The sequence below is a fragment of the Toxotes jaculatrix genome, chromosome 24 (genome assembly GCF_017976425.1).
Source record: "Toxotes jaculatrix isolate fToxJac2 chromosome 24, fToxJac2.pri, whole genome shotgun sequence".
In the NCBI taxonomy this organism is placed as follows: Eukaryota; Metazoa; Chordata; class Actinopteri; family Toxotidae; genus Toxotes; species Toxotes jaculatrix.
This window is the reverse complement of record NC_054417.1, coordinates 7579585-7603843: the sequence shown is the minus strand read 5'-3', so window position 1 is coordinate 7603843 and position 24259 is coordinate 7579585. Positions and strand designations below refer to the sequence as shown.

The window sequence follows — 24259 nt, the reverse complement described above, 5'->3', positions numbered from 1 at the left end:
GTTGTGTTTATGTGGACATTATGGACATCTCTGTGGCTGATTTGTATCTCTTTGCAGTGATGCTGCATAGCTTTGAAGTTGTTTTTAGGCTTTTTGTAGTTCTTTCTGAGGCTTTCTGTCTCTTGAAGTTCAGGTGAAACTCAGGGGCCCCTTGACCCTTTGGGGCCCTGGGTTTGTGCCTGGGCATCCATGGCTGAAGGAAAGAGGAAACGAGAGCTGGTAGCACTTCTCCCTCTTCATTAATACTCTGGAGGAAGAAGAGGATGGAAGAGAGACCAGCGTTGTGCAAGCTTGCTCTCTCCTAACGTCAACAGCATGGCACCGCCTCGGCTCGAACACAATTGGACGAGCGTAGTCGAGCTCTGTATTTCGATTGGCTCTCCGCGACGTCACTCGGCGTCGCTTGGTTTCCTGGTTGTCGCTGTCAAACACAGGCTAAGGTTTGGATAACAGCCGATGTCCTCAGTCGCCGTCCTGCATCGCTCCGAGCGACGTTTATTCAGCCACAAAACAAGAAATCCTGTAAGTGGGAATGTCTGTTGTATCACACAGTGTTGTCTGGACGTTTTAAAATCTTGAAAACGGAAGGTTTAACCCCGTGTTTTTTGGCAAAGAGCCAAAAAACGGGGCAACATCTGCAAGTTTTTTCTTTTCTGGTGTCTGAAAAACGATGAAATAATAACCTCTTCTCCTCAGTTTTGGCTAAGGACATGTCAGTTAATGTACATATTTTTGTTCTTTTGCAATCGTATATACAGCTAAATTGTCCCCATAACGTTAGCCCTTCCTGTCAAGGCGCAACTCGTCTTGTTATAACGTAAAGAGCTTATTCGTGACTGTTAAGACGGAGCTTGTTGTCGGTTTTCTCTCACACACCAAACTGAGCTGACATTTTAATCCATAGCAAGATGTCAGTTTAAAATAACACCGACTTCCTCTTGTGTGGTGATAGATAACACAGCAATAACTAGTCAGTGACCTGGCATCAGAAATCCTATCGTTGTTATTACTACAAACAGGGCTCCCCGCCCTCATCAGGAAATACATTTTAAAAGAGCAAAAATGTCAATGGAGTTCGCCATGTGTGTCTGAAATACCAGCCCACATTGCAACCAGGAAGCCCCCACCCCACCCCACACCTGCTGACTCATAATGTGTAGGCTGATCGGAGTGAAGGCTTGGGTTGTGATCTCCCAAACTGTGAATGAGGAGTGGGGGTGTCCCAGCATCACCAGGAGCAGGGATAAGTCACATTTTCTCACTCAGTGCTTCAGTTTCGCTCACAACAATTAGACAGCCGTGTGGTTCAGCTGGCTAAACTACAGCCATCAGCAGATTCCTGTCAGAGAGGTTCCTCTGTGCTAATTATTGTCATATTTGCCCTTTATGGTGTTCAGTAATGAGCAGCCTGTGAAAGAGTGTGAAAGCCTGTGGTATGCCACTGAGTCAGCTTTGATTACGTTGGGTTTGGAAGGCCAGTACACAGTGTAGGGCTCGGTGTGGGTTACAAATGTTCAATAACAGTGCTGGTAGGAGTATTCCTAAAGTATACTAGAAATAAAACAAAAAACAAAAAGCTCTTTGTATTTAGCAAAAGAAGGCGGATTTCTCAAATGTTAAACGTTGTCTTTGCCTGAATATAAAAGTCTAATACCAGGGTTTTGTGTGGAGCCTTTGGTAACAACCAAAATGTGTAATGTGTAACACAGAGGACTGAAAATGTATGGTGTATGTTGTGAAGAAATCATGTTTACTTAATCTTTGATTTGATATTTCCTGATTTGAATAACACATAAAGCTAATTTTAGACTATTTTAATAGTAATTTCATTTTTTTCTCAAGTGAACAATGGAAATTTGAGAAATACTCTTTTATACGAGTTATTATGAGTGAGGTACTTGGGGCTACAGGTAAAGTATTTTTGTTATTGATTAGTTATTGATTAGTATTCTCATTGTTTTCTCGATTAACTGATTCATTGAGCTTATGAAACATGCCAGAATGGTGAAAATGGCCATTACTGCTTCCTAGAAACCACAACATTCAGGTGTCAAACCTCGTATTTAAAGCAGCTCCAGACTAAAACCAAGAACTGTCCAATCAAAGAATACATTAACAAGATTACTAATCTGACCAGATCAGCTTTTGGCACTTGAGAGGTTTCCACAGCCAAACGCAATGTTCACATCTTGGTTGCTACCAAAAACATTTGATATTTAGATCTGACGGAACTGAAACGCTATTTCAGCCATGAAGGGACATTAACGCTCCTCCAGAAACCCTCTGCCACAATTATACTGAGAGAGAGAGCTATAATTATTTCAGTCATATGGTCACATACTGTATCTCACAGCTTGAGCACCTAACGTATGCAGTTGTGGTGCGATAGATTACACAGTGTGCTTTCAGTTCTGTGGAGAACTTGTTTGAACGTCTTTATAGCGAGCAATAAAAGAGGCTGTTTTTCCTAAACCAGGTTAAGTAGCTGTTTGCCTTCGGATAGGCTCTTATAATGAGGAGCGCACAGACATCCCACAATCCAACTGTGCATTTGTTTTGGTCATTTCTGTTAAAAAAAACAGGTCAGACGTTACCCATTTTATGGTAATTTTAAGGTAAATAATATTTTTACATATTGTTGCAGTTTAACAGTTGTATTAAGCGACATACTACAATTTATAACTTGCTCAAAAGTTGGCAGCAGGAGTGTTATACTGATTTTTGCTGCTAATATTAGCAGACACAACAGTGTTGTACTTTTAATAGGTCATCTGTTAGACCAGACTGGTTATTGACATTTGTGCCATCTGTAGCTGTGTTTTATTAAAATGCATTAGAATCTGCCTCAGCGTATGCCACTCCCTGGAAACCTTTATTCAAAGTGTGTTACACTGGGAATGCAAATACTTTTTTGGGCTGCCCTCGGTGGGAATTGAGGCCCTCCACCCTGCCAGGCAGGGCTGGTATCATGTTCTGCTCATTATGGGACACAGGGTCATTATGAAGATGTGGAAACTGTATTCTAACAGTTGCTTAACACTAAACTGCAAATATACTCATGTTTTGCTGCAGAGTTTATTTGTTGTACAGCGTCTCTTGATGGTTTTAGTTCATTTTTCAGGCAAAAAAGCCAAATATTCCCTATTTCCACCTTTGCAAATTTGTAGATTTGTGCAGAAAGTTAGTAGTTAGTCTGTCCTTGCACAAATCTAAATATTATATGTATGTTTTAATTTACCAAATAAAAATAATTTGGTGTATTTACCATATGTTGCTTTCTGTTTTGGTTGGACTGCAGCAGTGTGGCCAGCCCACAAAACGCTCATGACTCCAGCACTCGGCAGGCTGACTGAGTGTTGGAGTTTCTCCATCAAAATAATCGTAGAAATAATTGTTATAAAATATTATTATTCATTTTATATCTCTAGATATTTTCATGCATTGCACACAGCAGCTAATTATCAAAGCAGAGTGAATGAAATGTGTTAATGTTGTATAGTTGGACACATAATGATTTTGTAAGATGTGCAAACTAACAATCATTTTCATCATTGATTAATCTGTCAGTTAGTGTTTTTACGAAATGTTTTAAATGTCAAAAATGATAACAAATGACATCACAAGTTACCAGAGGGAGTGTGCTGTCCTTTAAGTGCTTATTTAGTCTGATGAACTGGCTAAAAGGTATGAATTTCATAATGATAGGACACAAAAGAGTAAGACTCAAGTCCTTTTTCAAACATTTATGCCAAATATTTGATGATTCCAGCTTCTCGAATGTGAGTTTTCAGTTTTTCCTCTTGTTTTCTGTGAGTTTTGTGTGAGTTTAGTTGCAGCTGTCGACTTAAATATGTGATATATTAACAAAATTGTCACAGTAACAGTTTACAGGTCTGTGTCTGAGAAAGGAAATTTATTCCACAGGTGTAAACAGTCACCAGCACACACTGACACCATTCCTCCGTCTCTTCATGTCTTCTTCACGTGAACTTTTGTCCTAGTGTTGCGGCATTTTAGATCCTCCTCCCCCATTCACCCTCACCCACACCCACACCCGTGCCCCCTCCACCCCACTCCACCCTGCATGTGGTGCTCCTTCTCTTAAGCTTGCATGCGTCTTTCACATGATCATCTGTCATGTCAATGTCTTATAACCCAGCTGTCCCCGCTCTGCCTCCTCACTGCACTTTACTTTTTCCACAGGGCCAATGGCATTCAGGAAGGCTCTGAAACGGACGGCGATCATAGGGGGTGGGGCGGTCGCCACGGTTTTTGGCCTCTCGCACCTAATTGAGTACAGGAAGACGCAGGTAAGTCGATTTTAAGAGTCATTCCATCAAATGTTTGATTTGTAGGGGCCTCCTGTACATGATGCTTGAGATGCTTTTCCACCCTGGCAGCTGTTTAAGACAAGACAAACTATGTATAAGATTAGATTCTGGGTATGACACAGTATAATACAAAGCTTGTCTTGTCTTACACCGTGCTATGACTTTGAACTGCCGCAGACGCATGTCCTGTTCTTGTGTGCATTCACACAACACATGTACATAGAAAGAGGTCTCCATCCCCCTCTAGACTAAACTCCTTCATAATGAGTTTCTTTGTATTTAGGTTCTCAACAACTTGAACATTGTATTATCATGTGGATTATATATGACACATCTATTTATATTAGTAAAAGACAAACACATGATTTTAACAAGAATTTCTCTCACACCACTGTGGGAAAATGCAGAAAATACAAGCAAATGTATAAATATAAATATGCTAACAAAACTTATGAGGTTGTTGTTAGTGCTCTCCTGCAGGTGTATGTTATGTCCAAGACGTTTTGAGTCTCCAGACTGTGTCCGTGCTGAACACGCTGTAACTTTGGAAAATAATACCTTTATTTCTGCAACTCAGGAAAAAAGTCTACATAGTAGGGAGGGACATTCAGGGCATGTTCAGTCTGGATTTTGGAATGCGCTTGCTTTTGTCTCCAAGGTGTGTGTTTTCTTCTTTTGTATTGTTTACCAGTTGCTGTGCAGGAGGCATATCGGTTGCCAGCATGCACTGGGTCCTGCTCTGCATAGAAGTGATGATAAAATGAACACGTTTTCTTGTACCAGAAGGTTTTTGCAGTTTTTAAACGCATCCACATCCAAATGTTTTCCCTCTACTTTCTGGTCCAATAGAATGAGTTATATTCAGAAAATGCAATTGAGGAATCGAGGACAGCTTGTTCTGTGAGCCCTGTGAGCTGTGGTTGTTTTTGTAATAAAGTCAAATGTTTTAGAGAAGTAGATGTAAAGCCTGTTGTCACAGACATATTCTAACCTCACATACTGTATGTGTAAGGTAAATTTGAAGCTGCAGCAGCAGTTAAGACATGAGGCATTAAAGTGATTTCAGTCCTCTCATGTAACTATGACAATGCAAATAAGTGTAGCGTCAAAGTTGTCCCTTGTTCTGATTGGGGGGGTTCCTCTCTTAGTGATGGTTGTCTCAGCAACCCAGCCACACATAACCAAGCTCTTAGCCAAGTTCCTTTTGTTTATGAAATTTCTGAGTATAGAAAAAAAGCTAGTAATGCCAAACACAGCGTTAAGAGACATGTTTTTCTCCCAGTTATCATGCAAAGTCTGTAGAATTTAAAAACATTTGATATATTCTGGGCATCTAAAATGTTTTTCCTTGCCTGCTGTACATAGACAGCAATGTTAATTATTATAAAATGTTTTTGTATCTGATTTAAAAAAAAAAAAGAAAATAGAAAACTCTAAAATCCCCAGTACCATTGTTCCTGAACTCCATCCATCCATCCATCCATCCATCCATCCATCCATCCATTCATCCATCCATTTTCTGCTGCTTATCCAGGTCCAGCTTGTGTTTAATGATTAGATAAGGGTATTGTTTTGTCATACATATTTTGTTATACACATTAAAAAAATGGCAGTAAATTAATGTGCTCAGTCACTGTGACTGTTAAGCTGATATTAAATTACATTCTGTTTAATTTGGTAAACCCGGTAGATTCCCTGTATATGGTAAGTTTTGTGTCATGTTAACACTTAAATCCCAAAGCTCTCCAAAACTCTTGATTCTTAGAGTATTTGAATGCAGCACTTTCTCAAAACTGAGCCACTGATCATCTGCTCAAACCCATAAACAACCACACGGCTTGGCCTCATTTAAGATGGAGAAGCAGCTGTGTTTCCCCTGACCTCTGACCTGACGTAGGCTTATTTTAGACATGCCACACAACTACATACCAGACTTTATTTGACTGTACAACCTAATGTGAACTCTGTTTTGTGTCCTGGCGCGATAATGTCTTCTCTTGCCCATCGTCGTCCTCTCAACCAAGCATGGATTGGTAAGCAAGAAGTCGACCCTGATGAAATATAATTATTTTCACAATAGTTTGTAATCATGCATGCGTCTAATCCCAGTAATTGCAATGCTGATGAGATGAATGTCCGTCTTGTCTCCTTTAGCAAGGGCATGTGGCTTGGAGAAGTTTTCAAGACAGCGGCCGATTGGCTATTAGCATGGGCCTTGCTGTGCCATTCTCTGACTTAACTTGATTACAGGGGGCACGCTGGCACTTAATTCTGTGGCGGTGTTTGTCTGTATGCATCATCAAAAATAGACAATGATTATATCATCGTCTTGTTTGCGGTTGCAGGCCTAAATTACAAACGCTTGCGGCTATTTGCAAGTCAAATGCTGCGCTGGCTTCAAAGCAGCTTGATGCAATCATTTAGCCCGAACTGCTAAATAGAAAAATGAATAAATATTTCATTAGAAGTAAAATCCCACATCCTCGTATCAGAGGGGAGCTGTGTGTTTTTTTTTTGTTTTTTTTATTGGAGTTGTGATTATTTCTTTAAATTAATTATTTTGCTAATCAAACAATAGGTATAAATGGTGTTTAAAGACTGCTATCTGGTTTGAGATGCTTTTTCTGGGTTTTGCAAAGGTGAGCAGCATGTTGCAGCAGATAGTAACCCCCATCACGCTTTGCTTTGTGACCAATAGCCAATAATATCAGCTGTTTTTTTTTTAAGCAACACTTCACTTGTAAAGGTGAAATGAGACATCATAAGCACATTATAATCTCATTGTTACTGTAAGTCCTGTAAGTCCTGCATTCAAAACCTTACCTCTGGATCAGTGTGTAACTATATATATACTTAAAATATCAAAAGTACTCCTTTAACAGCTGTGATGTTATTAAATATTATTTTCTTTTATTGTTGCTGGCAGAGTTAAAACTTTGTCTCATTGCTGCTACAACAAAGGCAAAAAAAAAAGAACATTACCAAAGAAATGACCTTTAAAGGTCAGAAATGTTGTGTATGTATGTGTTAATGTTTAAAAGAAAAGAAAAAAAGGACCAGCCAATATTTAATTATCACATATTTTATAACTCAGTATCAGTATCCAGGCTGCATCAGTTTCTTTTAGCCAATCAAGCATCAAGAAGTCACAGTCACATCAGCTGACATCATTCAGTCCATATTCATAACAACCATGTTACCTGAGATTATGGTCTCCACTCATGAGGCACTGATCAATGCTGGTTTCTGGTCATTATGCTATTGTGCACACACATTATATTCCATCCATTAAAGCTCAGCAATGCACATTATAAGCAGGCATACCAGCGTATGTCTTACAGTAATGTCATTATGCAGTCACATCAAATCCATAATGTATGAACATGATTGCAAGTCATTATCTGTTACTTCACGTTATCTTATGAGGCGATTATGATAAGAGAATAATGCATAAGCACGTTACACTGTGAATGTGCATGCAGCGTGCTTGTAATGTTTCAGAATGCACCGCAAGGAAAGTGTTGCTGTATCTGCATCATTTTAAAACATTTAAAATAGACTTTAACATAGAAATTAACAAAAAACTACACAATGGCACAGTTGAATTCAGAGTAATCGTTAAGTCATGAAAGGTGCTGTGCTCATTGTGTTGGTGTATCTGTCACACCCAGGCTCGGTTAGCCCACGTGGCAGCAGAAGCAGAGCTGAAGGTTCCCTTCGCGGACGAGCTTCCCTCTCGCCAGGCCCAGCTCTCCGCGCTGAGAACCACCGAGGAGTTTGACGTCCTGGTAGTCGGAGGAGGGGCCACGGGTGCAGGATGTGCCTTAGACGCTGTCACACGCAGTAAGCTCACTGTCAACAGCTCCTTTCTGCTTTCAAGTGCATCACTCTCCTGGGATGTAGCAGGTTTCAAGCTCTGTAAATGTCCTTATTGAGTTATGATTGAAGGAGGGAAACGCCTCGCAGGCTGGCACAAAACCAGCTCGTATCAGTTTGCAGTGGTCTCGCTCATAAACACAAACGCTCAGCTGATACTGAAAATACAGATACACTCATCTAGGTTACCTTCACAGCTGTGTGTGGGCTTTCTTGCTGGCTTTCTAATCATCTGATGCTGCTACAGCTAAACTTTAATCAAAACTAATGCAGCAAAAATAGCGTTCCTGAGAGACGAACTGATTTTTGGTGACTAACTCTATTTGTCTTGCATGCTGTATATTATTTTTTTTGTGTGTGTTTATTTACATAAATAGAGCGTTCCTGTATCACAGTCTGTGTCAGTGGAACTAAATTTGATTTCAGCTTTTCTCATTCTTTTGTCAGACTGAGGGAAGCTATGACGACCAGTTTAATTATAAAGTGTTAGTTGCTAAGATGGTAGAAATAAATATACTGCAGAGAGGAGAATTTATAGTATTTTTTGTGGTTTGGTACTCTTGTGAAACTGTTAAACATCTTGTAATAACTACAAGCTTTTAAGACACATACTAGTAAACATATTGCTTCATCTTGTATGATTTTCCTCAGACCTAAAGACTGCCCTTGTAGAGAGAAGCGACTTCTCCTCGGGGACGAGCAGCCGGAGTACCAAGCTAATCCACGGTGGAGTCCGTTACCTTCAGAAGGCCATCATGCAGTTAGACTACGAACAGGTTCATCTTCATCGTTTTATTTTTCATCCTTATCTTGTTGCTTTTCTTCTGTCCTCATCTTTTTGTTCTCATTCTGCGTCTGAAACAGTACATGATGGTGAAAGAGGCCCTCCACGAGCGAGCCAACCTCCTGGACATTGCACCTCACCTATCCGCGCCACTACCCATCATGCTTCCTGTTTACAAGTGAGTGTCAGATTCATACAGTAAGAAAAATTCCACAAGGGAGCCCTGGACATGTGGGGAAAAACAGAACCAACAAGCAGGCGATAATTGCTATTTTTTGTTAGCATGATGCTTTTAGTCTTTTAACTGAAGAAGACTTCCGTTACCCATCATGCTTCCTTCCTGTTTACAAGTAAGTGTCAGATTCATACAGTAAGACAAATTCCACAAGGGAGCTCAGGACATGTGGGGAAAAACAGAACCAACAAGCAGGTGATAATTGCTATTTTTTGTTAGCATGATGCTTTTAGTCTTTTAACTGCAGAAGACTTCAGTTTTATTTCATATTTATCTGGATGGAAAATTAACACCAGCTTCTGAATTTGTGTTTGTGGCTTTTGATGACCTAAAATGATTTGATGGGCCAAAAAGGATGAAAATGGCAGATGAATTAATTTTGTATCTAACTGGAATCACTGCGTTAACTTCCAAGATGGTGGCAGTTGCCTTACTACTGGGCAGGGATCAAGATGTACGACTTGGTGGCTGGGACTCAGTGCCTGAAAAGCAGCTACGTGCTCAGTAAGACCAAGGCGTTGGAGCTGTTCCCCATGCTGAAGAAGGACAAGCTGGTGGGAGCAATCGTCTACTACGACGGTGAGTCAGTGCTCCGTCGTTTAACGCCTGCGGCGGCTGTTTTTTGTTTTTTTTTTTGCTTTGCTTTAAAGTGGATGTTTTCACACAGACACCGCCATGTATGGACAGTCATCTAAAGCACACATTGTTTGTTGATTCATTTCATTTCTTTTCAGTGTTTTCCCTTCTTGTTTCTAACCACTGGGAAATCAGTTAGAACATTAGTATGAACTACTAAAAAAGCACAATATAACACCATGGTCTCAAATAGAGCTCTGTGACTGGAACTTGAGCTAAGAGCTGATAGTATACAGAGGAGCCTCTCTGTGCTATTTATGTAACAACATAAGCATTTGAAACACTGTGAAAACATGCTTTATGTTTTCAAAATGCTTCAGTGTCCTTGTGAAAATATAACGTTCCTAAAGCACAGCAGTTCCCAAGAGCCAGGGTCTCCCAGACAAATCAAAGGGATCAGGAGAAGATTAAAGGGATAGAAGATAATCAAAAACAAATCAGTTCAGCCGACTTTTCTCTGATTATTCCCCTTTTCTTCTCAAATACAGGAGAGTTTAACATTTCAAGCCTTTAAAATTAATGAAATCCAACTGTTTATGAGGTGAAATTTAGACAGTTTTAAACCTTTACCTCTCTCGATGCACTTATTTTGTATGTGATAATATTATATCTATCGATCTATCTATATATATATATATGATATATTATTATATATGTGAGTTTAAAGCGTGGTGAGTGTGGTTTCTCTTTTATGGGAAAACTGTGTCGTACAGTTTGACAGTTGCACAATCAGCATCAACAAGCACTGCGCCTGTAAAGCTGTGCAACATTAAAAAAAGAACAGGATTTTAATTCTGCAAATTAAAAATGAATTAATAAAATTGTCATGTTATAGAAATTGTGTAGAATCTCTGTGATGAGGCTAAACAGGAGATGAAAGATTACCCTCTGCTGAAAAAGGCCTCAGATGTAAATCTTGCCTGTGGCGTTCACATGTCCACTGGTCCCTAACAAAATGTGTTGACAGGCTGGTAGGATGCCCTCTCCTCCCCGTGGCAGTAAAGGTTGCGTGTTGCCTGGATGGGTGCAGAGGAGAACCAAACATATGCTGAGCGTCCAGCTGAGTGTGAGGAGATTCGTGCTGCAGGCATTGCTTCCTTTCCGCCACTGAAAATAACAACTTTGTGTCTGTGGGTGATGTGTCTGTTACTGCAGGCTTCACTGAGTATCACCTCGTCATGTCCAATCACAACAGGTAGCCTCTTTTTTTTAGATCAGATGCCAATTACAGAGGCTCTTTTATTTATGGTATTCAAAACTATTCAAAAATTCTGTTTATCAAAATCTACAGGTTGTGTGATGAGTGATGAGTTTGCCAAAAATGAAATCTGTGCTGTTCTTTTCTGCAGTTTAAAAGATGCGACTCTCACTCTTATTAGTTGTTTTCATGAAATAGAAATTCTCCATTTTAATTTACATGGCAGTAATATCTTGGCAGATGCTTTGTGCTGTATTAATACAGCACTCTGAATATGCAGTTGCATTTTTAAAACCTTGTTCTCTCCAAATGTAAAATGTAAGTGGTCAGATAAAACTGGATTTACTGCAGGTCGGAGAAAGGGACGAGCATTTTCTTGGTGCAGAGCAGCATATGTTTGATTTCCACCTCCTCCTCCTCCCACTCCCCACCATCATCTGCTCTGAGGGGGGACAGGGCCAGGATGGTGGAGGGGTGGGGCGTCTTTTCTCCAATTATGCCGTCTGGAACAATCACGCCCGTGACATTTCGAAATCTGACCTTCTCTCCCGGCGGTGTAGAGCGCAGAAGAGCGTCGTCGTCGGACCGACTGAGCAACAGCTATTTCTCCCGCTGTCTTGGTTACCGCTGATCTGGCTGCCACCAACAACAGCAGAGGCTCTTTTACTCTCCCAAACACAGGACAGCAAACGTAGAGGCCTAATCCTCTCATTTTGAATTGGCAGGGTGCTATGTTTGTTTATATTCCTTGGAAAATGCAGCTACAGTGTGTTTATGCTGCTGCCATGCTCCTTCCTACATGTTTATTGCCAGTGCATTTCCAGGGTTGTTTCTAATATTCTGGCCCCCTCATCTATATAAATGAGAACTACAAAAATTAGAAACATCTATATTATATATTTGTTCTCACTTTACATGTCTCAAACATAAACAATCCTCTTAAATGATAATTTCCTTCTCTTAATTTAAATAAAGTCTGAATGGAAATAGGAACACTATTTTTCACCACCCGAAAAAGCACTTCAAGTGTCTGTAAATACACTATATCCATAAATTTCAAAATAGAGGATCCTATAAACAATTGATTAGTTGGTTGTTGGTATCCAACTTTGTTTATTATTCTAATGGCTCTTTTCTGGAGTTTAATAATTGGGTCTATATTTGTTTTATATGAATTTCCCCATACTAAAGCACAATATGACCTTTAAGGTAGAACAAGTGAAGAATACAGTACATGCAGACATTTCTTATTTAACAAATCTCTTACTTTATAAAGAACAGCAACTGATTTAGATAATTTACGTTTGATATAATCTATATGTGGCTTCCAACACAGTTTATGATCTATAACGGGTGGGCAAACTGTTCCACAAAGGGCCGGTGTGGCTGCAGGTTTTTGTTCCAACCAAGCAGCAGCACACCAGACTTGACTCATTTAATCAACTGAGTCAAGTCTGGTGTGGCTGCAGGTTTTTGTTCCAACCAAGCAGCAGCACACCAGACTTGACTCATTTAATCAACTGATCTCAATCTTCAGACAGTTGATTGGTCAAACTGTGCTCTTCATTGGTTGGAACAAAAACCTGCAGCCACACTGGCCCTTTGTGGAACAGTTTGCCCACCCCTGATCTATAATCACTCCCAGAAACTTAGTTTCATTTACCCTTTCAATTTCAACACCATTTAAATTCAGTTTTATGTCACAGTTGGCCTTAAATCCACCAAACACCATAAATTTGGTTTTATTTTCATTTAGTGATATCATTATTAAAATCAAACCATTTTTTCAACATGATCAATTCCCTTTCTATAGTTTTTAATAACTGAGTCATGTTCTCCCCAGAACAAAATAAATTTGTATCATCAGCAAACATAACAAATTTTAATATATTTGAAATTCTACAGATATCATTTATATAAATAACTTAGGTCCCAATACTGAACCCTGTGGAACACCACAGGTTACTCTTTTCATCTGTGATTCAATATTATTAATTTTTACATATTGAAACCTGTTGCTTAAATAACTTTTTAACCAACATTGTGCAACACCTCTTATACCATATTGTTCACATTTCTGCATAAGTAGGGAGTGATCGATAGTATCAAATGCTTTACTTAAATCAATAAACACATCCACAGCATGCTCTTTCTTATCTATTGCTGTAGATATATGTTCTACAAATTCCATCAATGCTTGAGTTATAATTATTGAAGTCACTATCAAATTTAATATCTCCATCTCTTGGAGGGTCAATTTCTTTTGCTAGATTCCGGCCTATATTAACAAAAAAATCATTAAACTCATCAACAATCTCCTCTTTATTCTCAATAACTAAATTGTCATTTTTAACAATGTATGTTGGAAAATCCTTATTGTAACTATTTTTAATCAACTCGTTAAGATGTGTTTAGGATCATTATCCATTTGTAGAAGCCATCCTCTCTATAACTTCAGCTTTTTCACAGATGGCATCATGTTAGCGTCCAAAATTTGCTGAAATTTTATTGAATCCATTTTTCCCTCTACTCGTGAAATGTTCCCTGTGCCACTGGCTGCAATACAACCTCAAAACATGACTGATCCACCCCCATGCTTAACAGTTGGACAGAGGTTCTTTTCATTAAATTCTGTGCCCTTTCTTCTCTTTACAAACTTTACAAACTTTACAAAACGCATCAGGCTTGTCTATATGTTCTTTTGCAAACTTCAAACGCTGTTTTTTGTGGTGAGTACATAGAAGAGGTTTTCTTCTGATGACTCTTCCATGAAGACCATATTTGTACTAGTTTCTCTTTATAGTGGAATAGTGTACCACAACTCCAGTGTCTATCGTGCAGTCAAATGTGGGTTTTGACTTGCTTTTCTCACAATCCTGCGAGCTGTTCTGTCTGATATTTTTCTCGGTCTTCCAGATCTTGCTTTAACTTCCACTGTTCCTGATGACTGCCATTTCTTAATTACATTTTGAACAGAGGATATTGGCATCTGAAAACGTTTTGCTATCTTCTTATAACCTTCTCCTGCTCTGTGAGCGTCAACTATTTTCAGTTTTAGTTTTTTAGACAACTGCTTAGAAGAACCTATGGTGCTGGTTGTTGGGGCAAGGTCAGATGTGTCTGGGCATTTAAAACCTTGGAGATTGACATCACCTGGTCTTTCCAGACGATGATTGAGAACAATCCATGCCACTGTCAGGTCTCAGCTTTCCACAGGGGGCGGTGTTTGCTACAAACTCTGCAGGGTGCCCAAACTTTTGCAGACGCCATTTTTTCTCTGTTATTTTGAAAGTGTAAATGATGGAAATAAAATCTAACTTTTTTTGACATATTATAAGAATGTCTAATCTGTAATTTGATGCCTTTTGGAGATTTTTCCATCTTTCCTTGGCTGTTTTATGCACATTAATACAAATTTTTACCTGGGGTGCCCAAACGTTCGATCCCCGCTGTAACTCAGAAATCTTCTTATTAAATTGATCGATACAGGATCCAGGAGTTCTATAAATACAACTAATTAATATAAAGTAATTTAAGTAATCTAATGTCTAACCATTGAAATTAAGGTGGAAAGTAATCTTTCCACCTTAATTTCAATTATCACCTACTGAAAATATTTGTTCTCATTTATCTCAACAACAAAAAACAAAACAACAACAATAACAACAGAAAAGACATTTCCCACTACTCCCCTTCTTCACCATAATCTTATTTATACTGATCAAGATCTATCATGTCTCTAATGACTATAACTTTGGCCTGTTCTGGTGTACCATTCAGTCTTATCATTACTTTACAGTTTCTTGTCCAAGTGTCTTGAATTCGCCTCTCCTTCTTCCGAATTCTTGCTTGTCGTGCAATTTCAGCATTTCTCTTTGTGCGAATGACAATGTTTGGTCTTTTGCTTTGGTTTTTTGATATGGTGTAACAACCAGCTATATTTTTACTTGCTAAAGTTTACTTGCTAATAAAAAACTGGATAACTTGCTGTTAAAGTGAGTGCAGTTCACCTCTTGGTGCATCTTCCCCCTCTTTGTCAACTGCTATGATCCGTGCATAAGTACAATGGGTTGTCTCAAGGCCAGATATCACCAAATCATCCATCCTTGTGTATTGTTCCAAATCTTCCACTCTTCTTTCCATCTCTTCAATCTTCTTGTCTTTTTCTTTGATCACAGCGTTCAGTTATCGCACTTCCTCAATTAAATCCAGTAGGCCCATCTGTTGTTTCACCACCTTACTTAGTTTCTCTGACATAAAGCTCAGAGACTTTTTCACTTCCTCCACATCTTCTGCCAGTTTCTTAGTTGCCATTTCTTTAAATAATTATAGAAAAATGAGGGAAAGAAGAAGAAGAAGAAAGAAAAAAAAAAAGTATCTTGCTGAGATTCCAGGTAATCCAGTAATGCTGGTTGCCAAGCACATGTCATGAAAAGTGCTCAAAACTTCAAAATAGCAGAAAATGCTACTTCAAGGTTAAACTTCACTTCCTTGTAAAGTTAAAAAACTTCACAGAAAGCTTAGATGTCAAACTGTTTTCATGATATTTGAGGGATTGTTCAAGCTGGCCAGCACAGTGTGTCTAACCAGCAGCCATCTTGAGTCAACCAGCAGCCATCTTGCACATATTTGCAAATCAGTGTGGATAAGAAATGAGTAAGAAATCCAGCTGGATGCCTAAAACCCTGTCTCACATGTCTGCCTCCCTCAGGGCAGCACAATGACGCCCGTATGAACCTGGCCATCGCCCTTTCTGCCTCTCGTTATGGCGCCGCCATCGCCAACTACACCGAGGTGGTTCACCTACTGAAGACAAAGGATCCGCAGACCGGCAAGGAGAAGGTGCGTGGCGCCCGCTGCAGGGACGTCATCACAGGTGAGGCACGCAGTGCGATTACCTCAGCGCTGTAACACCTGAAAGGCCAATATATATCTGGGGTTAAACAGAAGGCTGACTAACTGTCATTTTAAAATGAATGTCAGGTAAAACAGTTCAGGCTTCTAGGTTTTAGTTTTACACTGATTTAAATATTTTGAGATGCTGTTGTATTTTAAGAGGCCAGTGAGAGGTGAAGCTTTGAAGTAAAATCAGTCGATTCATTTTTAACAAAAACTTCTGTCGGGATATTTGTTTGGTTTCTGTCTAGTAAATCAAGTAATGTCATGATTTTCACTGAAAAACCAAATGCAGTTGATTTCTCTCTCTTTTTAACAGGACAGGAATTCGATGTGAAGGCCAAGTGTGTGATCAACGCCACTGGACCGTTCACAGACTCGCTGAGGAAGATGGACAACCAGGAAACCACAAACATCTGCCAGCCCAGTGCTGGAGTTCACATTGTCATCCCTGGTTACTACAGGTACAGCATAACACTGTCATACATTACACATGAATAATCTGTGCTTTAAAGACATGATTCTTTTTGTTTTTTCCTTTAAGTTGTGGAGACGATTTCAAATGCATTAAGTTGCTCATATTTATTCCTCAGTGTTTTCTCATTTCTCTGTGTAAATACTAAGCTGGCTAAACTATTATCTGACCTATACTTACATGCATACTGGTTAAGATACAGCAGAGCAATAGAGTGGTTTTGTTGAAGTCGGGGTTTTTTAAAGTTCAGCGAAGCTTATTGAGCGAAACCCGAGGGAGCGCGAGCCCTTTGAACAGCCGCAGAAATGCCAACCACCTAATTCTCCTCCTCCTCCCTTTCTCTCGTCTTCCTCCTGCCACTATCTGCCGCCCCCCTCCTCTTCCTCCCCCCGTCTTTTCTCCTATTTTCTTCCTAACTCCTCACCTCCTTAATTTGCTTCTCTTCTCTTTACTTGTTCTCTGCTTTTAGTTTTCCTTTTTCCTTTTTTTCCTCCTCCTCACAACCCTTGATTCTTCTCTCAGACACAAATTCAGTAAAATAGACTTAGAACATCTACTTAACAGGAAAATTGAACTGTCATATCAGCCACAAACACAAGACGGTAATAATGATAAAATACATATAATACAAACTGCTACTAGTATGTGTTTTAATGATGAATCCTCCTCTTTTTGTTTTTTCTGACCAACAGTCCTGACAACATGGGTCTACTCGATCCGGCTACAAGCGACGGACGTGTCATCTTCTTCCTGCCCTGGGAGAAGATGACCATCGCCGGCACGACCGACACCCCCACCAGCGTGACCGCTCACCCAATCCCGGGGGAGGACGACATCAACTTCATCCTGAGGGAGGTTCGCAACTACCTCAGCCCTGACGTAGAAGGTACTGGAGTCTGTTTTTATTGTCACATATACACAACTCATACTCTTTTAAGTTCTCCGCTCAGGTTCTATTATTTTGGTGAATCTGTGAAATGTGACTGTGTGTTTGTGTGTGCAGTACGCAGAGGAGACGTGTTGGCGGCGTGGAGCGGCATCCGTCCCCTGGTGACCGACCCCAACTCCAAAGACACTCAGTCCATCTGCAGGAACCACATCGTCAGCATCAGTGACAGTGGACTGGTCACCATCGCTGGTCAGTCAAGTCTCCTTTTCAGTGTTTGGAAATTTGATGATGATTACCTTTCATATTAATGCACAGTTTTGTCTATGTCCAGGTGGGAAGTGGACTACCTACAGGTCCATGGCTGAAGAAACTCTGGATGCAGCCATCAAAGCCCACGGCCTCTCAGCTGGGCCCTGCAAGACTGTTGGTCTAATGCTGGAGGGGGCAAAGGGCTGGACTCCGACCCTCTACATCCGCCTGGTGCAGGACTACGGCCTGGAGAATGAGGTAAGAAACACAGAAGGAGCAGCAGTAGTTGGATGAATGGGACAGTTCTCAGAGGAAGAATCGCTCTGAGGGCACAAATCATCTCATTAAACCTCAGTGGACGGAATCAGAGAACCACAGTTTTTCTGGTTAAGTAAGTGGATTGAACCTTGTTGCAAACCAACCTGGAAAAGCCTGCTCACTCAGACGCATTCACTGTCTTCTTCACCAGCAGCGGCAATGGAGCTGACATTAAAGCCGCTGCTGTAACAATGCTGACATTTCTACTACACAAAGGACTGGACACACGTGAAAACGCACTGTATGCTGAACAATTTATCAATGGCATGAAGTAAGGGCACATTGATTTACATCAGCTACACGCCATCTTTCCAATAATTAGCCTGAGCGTTTTCATTAAACCCAATAGGACATTGTTTCATGAAGAAAAAGTACTCGTGTACCCGAGCGCCTACAGTATACTTACTCCTCATTAGAGGCGTTCAGCACTGACTCTGGAGTTCTCGCGAATATTCCTGAAAGGTCACTGTTGATATTTGGACAGCGTTTGCCCTTTTCACACGATCGGCAAGACAACGATCTGAATAGCAAATAGACCTCTTGTGTTCTGTAAACATGTGACACCTCATTGACAAAGTGGCGTTGTAACGTTTATCGTTTAACTCCGAAGAGGTGAAATCGATCATGTGATCTCCACAGCCAGTTTAAAGCTACCTACTCATTCTATTTATTTGAGTAAGTTCTTAATAAAAGGTTATAATGCAAACTTGCTATTCATATATTAATATTGTTTAATATTTTTTAGGGTTGTACTAATGTTTTTTGTAAATTTCAGATGTTTCTGACAATTTCCGTCATTTTGTTTGTAATTTTTTTTCTTCCTCCCTGTGCACAGGTAGCACAGCACCTGGCCTCGACATACGGTGGAAAGGCGTTTGACGTGGCAAAGATGGCTCAGGTCACAGGGCAAAGATGGCCAATCGTCGGGAAAAGGCTGGTGTCTGAGTTTCCTTACATTGAGAGTGAGGTAAAGTTGGATTTCATGCAAACAGCATGTTTGTGTGTGTGTCTCTCTCAAGGCTTTTTGTTATTTCATTTGGGAGTGTGTCTTCCTTCTCAGGTGCTGTATGCAATTAAGGAGTACGCCTGCACCGCCATTGATGTCATCGCCCGACGAACACGCCTGGGCTTCTTGAACGTGCAGGCGGCCGATGAAGCCCTCCCACGCATCGTCCAGATCATGGGGAAAGAGCTAGACTGGAGTCAGGAGAGGAAGACAGTATGATTTTACAACAGGATTTTATTTTATAATCAATTTCATATCATCACTATAAGCTCCTTTCTGACTCCTCTCTCTCAATGGTGATGTGTATTCCAGGCAGAGCTCGAAGCAGCTAGGAAGTTTTTGTATCATGAGATGGGTTACAGGTCTCGCTCTGAGCAGCTGACCAAGACGACTGAGATCAACTTAGACTACCAGGAAGTAGTCAGGTAATTAACATTAGCCGGCATTCCCAAGTCCTTCATTTTCTGTTTCTGATCGAAGTTGAATTCCTGCAGATGAGCTGGTGATCGGTTCAGTCGGGAGTGTACTTTCCTCTGGAGACGCCAGCCCAACTTTTATTGGTTCAGACTGACTTTCTTACTAAAACCTACCTGAACTCTGTCCCCCGACCTTCCAGCCACTTTAATCCAGATAAAAGAAGTAAAAATGTCATCTGAGTCACCTTCAAGTATTACTTACTAAGAACAGCTCTCAGTGAGTTCCATATGGTCTTGCAGTTTCAGACATTCCCTGTGTGTGGATAGGTAAACACAACACAGAGCATCCAGTGTGGATATTATACAACCAGATAATATAATCTGTCTTTATTTCTACTATCGATATCAAATAAAGGGACCAAAAATGATCTTTGATCCTAAATGCTGTTGAATCACATGCAAAGAGGTGACAGTTAATAACTTCTCATGTGTCTGACAGATACAAGAAACGTTTCCATAAGTTTGACAAAGAGAGCAAAGGATTCATCACCACTGTTGATGTCCAGCAAGTTTTGGAAGTGAGTTCTTTCATCGCCTCTCCTTTTCTTTCTTGGCTTCTCTCTCGGTCTCTGTCTTTCTTTTTTCTTTCATCTTTACACACCTGTCTTCATTATATCTTATTGATCCCTGGCCTTGTTTTTTCTTCTCTGCAGAGCATCAATGTCCACATTGATGAAAATGCGCTCCATGAAATCCTTAATGAGGTGGACCTCAACAAGAACGGACAAGTTGAAATTGATGAATTCCTGCAGGTATGTAACATGCAGACAGTGATAACTCAGAGAGAAGAGTGATCTACGACATCAAGGCTTTCGCAGACGACAAATAATTACACATTCAGATCAGCACATACATTTTACCTCAATACTGCAGTAAAATCTGCGACTTTCAATCACCACTCTAGTTTTTAGAAATGGATTAAAAGTTAGAATTCAAGCTAAAAGTAAAAGAGATTTGAAGTGGTCACTGGCAGTGTTACAGTAAGCTGAGGATGTAAATTACAGCTCTAATTTACACATGGAGTGATGACACAAAAATCAGTGTCTCATTCCATTTAAATTAATCAGTTGTAGCAAGAGTGCATTTGATTAAAAAAATATTATTTGCACCCTTGTTTAGTTTCTAATTCTAGAACTGTATTTTCCTAAAACAAAATGTAGTAATGGAAGAAAAGACAAATGCTGAAGACAATGAAAGTAAAATTTTTCTGAGCGCACACACAGTATGCACTGTGGTGTGAGTGTGTGCATCTTCAACTGAGAGGAACTATTAATACCTAACACGTGTGTCAGTGCCTGCCCCCTCTCATACGAGCAGAACAACAGCACTGAGGACATGAAGGCTGGATAATACAAGATAAAAACATATTCCTCCTCGTACGTGTTTTATCTGGTCACCAAACCTGGAGTCGTTAAAAAAAAAAAAAAAGACCATTGTCTTGACCTGAGATGTGAGAGCATGTGAACATCCGTTGCTGCAAACAGAAGGTGTGAAGACTAAACCAGCAGGTTTGAGTAGATGAAGCTAATGAGCGAGGAGAACCTCTGTCAGCGACTTGTGTAATGAGGCCTGAAGTGAGTCCAGAGCTCCACGTCCGTCTGCTGCTAAATTACTTTCTCACAGAGTCATTATAACGGAGCTTGATGACAGTCGATGATTCAGTCTTCATTAGTGGCCTCTCACTGCGCTGCAGCTCATAGCTGGACAATAAAGTCAGACATTATTTAACCATGCGTGTTGTGTGTTTTATGATGCTTGTGTGTGCGCCTGACCTGCACGTGGATGACTCATGGGACAACAAGCAGGTAGTGTTGCACTGATGGGAAACAGATTCTGTAACAGTTTTGCCTTTCAGCCATTAGGTCTGAATGGCAAAGTGTTAAAGCTGCACTCGGTGGCTTCATGCATTGGTAGTTTTAAATTGCACAAGTTGAATTTAGAGGAATTACTACAAAGAAAATATCAGAACTCTGATGTTTAAAAGAAGGATTTGATTAATAAAGTAAATCAGGGATCTGTTGTAAATGCAACACAAAACAATGCACTGAAGCAAATAAAATCTAAAAGTATAAACTTAAAATGGCCATAATTAATTTAATCTTATATTTATTGTTTCTTTGCTCAGTTTTGCAGATATCCTCAAATGAAATGTTTGAAATGTTTAGTAAACCACACAGATGAGATCAAATATTGACAAGTTCATCTTCCTGTTTGGGTTTTACTCCCAGAATCTGATGTGGTCAAACCTGTTTTGTGTAGTTACAGAAACTGAAGGGCTGCATGTGTTCTTGCAGCAGCACTGGCTGATGAAATATCTTCATTTTCATTTAAAAATAAAAAAAAAACCCCACTGAGTTCAGCTCTAAAACATGAAGAGACAGCTCTAAGTTTCACTGTGTGGCAGCAGGTGTTTTCAGTGTCGTACAGATAATTATTTCTACCAGAGGAAAGCAGTTGGTTTGACAAGTTAACCTTTTCCGCTGTAACCAGAACGCTCTTCCACGCTCTCTGCTGTTTCCTCTGTAGCTGATGAGCGCCGTGAAGAAGGGACAAGTGTCAGACAGCCGCCTGGCCATTCTCATGAAAACGGCAGAGGAGACTCTGGAGAAGAGAGGCCCGGTGACAGTGGACCGAAGCGGGGGTGGAGTCTGAGCTGGAGACGAGGAGGATTTCAGGGATGCCAAGAAAACCTTCAGCTGCTTCTTCTTTAAAGGTGGTAATGGGGAAAAAAATAAGGGGGTCTCATGCAAATGGCTCTATTTGAATGACAATATTGCAATCAAGCACGCGACGGGATGAATTTGGCCAAATCAAGTGCAGACCAGCAACAGTTCTGAGTGTGTTTTGGGTGAAATTGTATCTAATGATTGAGGCTGAGATTAGTTAGAAGTCAGAGAGTAGATGTGTTGGATTGTTTATGTCTTTGATTGACTGGGTCTCCACATCCGGTGCCTCTGATATTACACAGCACACAATGTACACACAATGTTTTTTACTGTCTTTTAAAAAAAACAACTCCTTGATATTTGAATTTTGACATTTTCTTTGTAGTTTCTGCAAAATTTCTTTTTGAATATTATGGACACTCAATGCGATGCAGCTTCTTCAGAAGGCGACTGAGGTTTTGGTTATGCTTTATTTTAGAGGTCCATCATTTCCTAATACTTCTCTAAAGGTTTCCTGGAAGGAACTTTGTAATTTGGAAGGAAATCCATCTGTTGCAGAAAACTACTGATACTGAGGTTTACATGACAAGGTTTCCAGCTTTAGCACTGCTGTCCAAGGATGTTGATGCTTTTAAATCACCTGTTCTTTCCACAGATATTTTTTAAGAATTATTTATTCTTTTTTCCTTATGTTGCTGCAGCCATTTATATATCTATACACAAGTGCAGAGATTATAGATTTCACTATATTACTAAGTGCATCACAAAAACAGGATTTTAAAGGGACTATGAGTTATTTTTATTAGCTGAATCGCATGCTAGGTGTTAACTTTATTCTCTAAATAATGTAAAGCACAATCTTTATTTTTACAATGTGTGTTGTAGTGGAGTTTAGCAGCTGTATTTACGCACATCCAGTCTGTCTGATGGCACCAAACTGAGATATAATCCTGCATGCTGTCAGCTGATGTTTTCTTTATGTGACAGAAATAAGATTTTTAATCCAGCATGGGCATTACATCGTGTCATAGCGTGTTTTATCTTCAGCGTTTAGTGGTTGTTAAGGGTGGATGAAAGGTGGAGCACTGTATGAATGTAAATGTACCTCGATGTGCCTAAGAAACGACACCATTTACCCTCTTTTTCACAAACACTCCATGTTCAAGAAACACAGGAATTAATTAATGTTGAGAATGTTTAGACGTTTATATCATTTATAACAGCTATTATATAAGGAATAGTATTTAAACTGTATTGTATGTCAATATTTGTGATAGCAGAGGTCTGTTGTAAAGGAGGAGCCACCATGTTTTGTCATGTCATCATCTGCAGCTTATCTGGGTCCAGGCCCAGGTCACAGGGGCAACGCCCGCCCAGTCCACAATGCACCAAAGTCCTACGGCACCTCCCACAGGTGGTGAGCCCATGAGAGGGGGTGCCGTCCAGAGTGGGGCTCAAACCCATGGCCCCAAGAAATTGAGTCTCATGCTCTACCAGCTAACCGGCCGACTCTGCCGTGTTTTTTACCATGTTATGTTCTTCTCAATTTTTCACCCTTATTTTGACATTTCTGGCTTTTACATAAAAATAGGAGCCAGGAAATGCACTTTGTGAGTACTGTAAACCGCCGTGCAGTGTTTGGGCGTCAGATAAACATGCCCCCCAACCAACCAGTATAAAAAAAAAAGACAGAAACAATACCCAGCCTTTTTAATGTGTCCCATGCAGGTTTTTTATACTTAAAGTTTTAAAAAAGTCCAAAATAAATCCCTTCATTGACAGTGAGGAGCTCTCACTCTTTTTTAAATGGTAAATAAAAGAAAAATTTTTTTTAACTAAAAGCCTGTTCACCCTCTCTCCTCCTCACCACAGGCCTCTGTTAAAGGTTTTTCATTGTGAAAGACATGCGAGTGAGTATGTGTGTGTGTGTGTGTGTGTGCAGACTGTGCTTCCTTATTGCCTTCATATTATGATTTCTATTCATTACTAGCAGCAGGTGTTGCTATTTTCTTTGGACTTGGATTATTTTTATGCAGTAAACTGAATCATTCCATACTTGTCCCATGTACTAAACACTGTAACTGAAGCATGTGTGGGTGTCAGCGTGTGGTCACATGGGGGTTCAACTACAATACCTCCACACTGAGGACCCTTCAAACTGCCAATGCCGGCCCGTCAACAATAGCTCATGGGCAGCACGACTTAAATCCCGATGTTTGATTGT

At 40.1% G+C, this 24259-nt stretch overlaps 1 protein-coding gene across 2 annotated transcripts; it reads left to right on the top strand.

Moving 5' to 3' along the window:
* Positions 1-420: 420 nt before the first annotated feature.
* gpd2 (glycerol-3-phosphate dehydrogenase 2 (mitochondrial)) lies at positions 421-22093 on the top strand. 2 transcript variants are annotated; one of them, XM_041032599.1, is made up of 18 exons: positions 421-522; positions 4204-4310; positions 6356-6364; positions 8003-8174; positions 8859-8983; positions 9072-9169; positions 9642-9805; positions 15772-15936; positions 16276-16420; positions 17124-17317; positions 17435-17569; positions 17652-17827; positions 18723-18854; positions 18948-19106; positions 19206-19318; positions 19809-19887; positions 20023-20121; positions 21896-22093. In XM_041032599.1, exons 2-18 carry the CDS (start codon positions 4209-4211, stop codon positions 22019-22021), a joined length of 2193 nt encoding a protein of 730 aa, XP_040888533.1. In that variant the 5' UTR covers positions 421-522; positions 4204-4208; the 3' UTR covers positions 22022-22093. The 2 variants fall into 2 exon arrangements, with proteins under 2 accessions (XP_040888533.1, XP_040888534.1); XM_041032600.1 differs by lacking the exon at positions 6356-6364.
* Positions 22094-24259: the final 2166 nt, after the last annotated feature.

What these genes read in the sequence shown, in the direction of transcription:
- gpd2 (XM_041032599.1), top strand. Translation starts at nt 4,209, where the DNA reads ATGGCATTCAGGAAGGCTCTGAAACGGACGGCGATCATAGGGGGTGGG. An exon ending in ATCATGCTTCCTGTTTACAA is followed by an intron (nt 9,170 to 9,641) that starts GTGAGTGTCAGA and finishes TTAACTTCCAAG; the next exon opens with ATGGTGGCAGTTGCCTTACT. An exon ending in GGAGTCAGGAGAGGAAGACA is followed by an intron (nt 19,107 to 19,205) that starts GTATGATTTTAC and finishes TGTGTATTCCAG; the next exon opens with GCAGAGCTCGAAGCAGCTAG.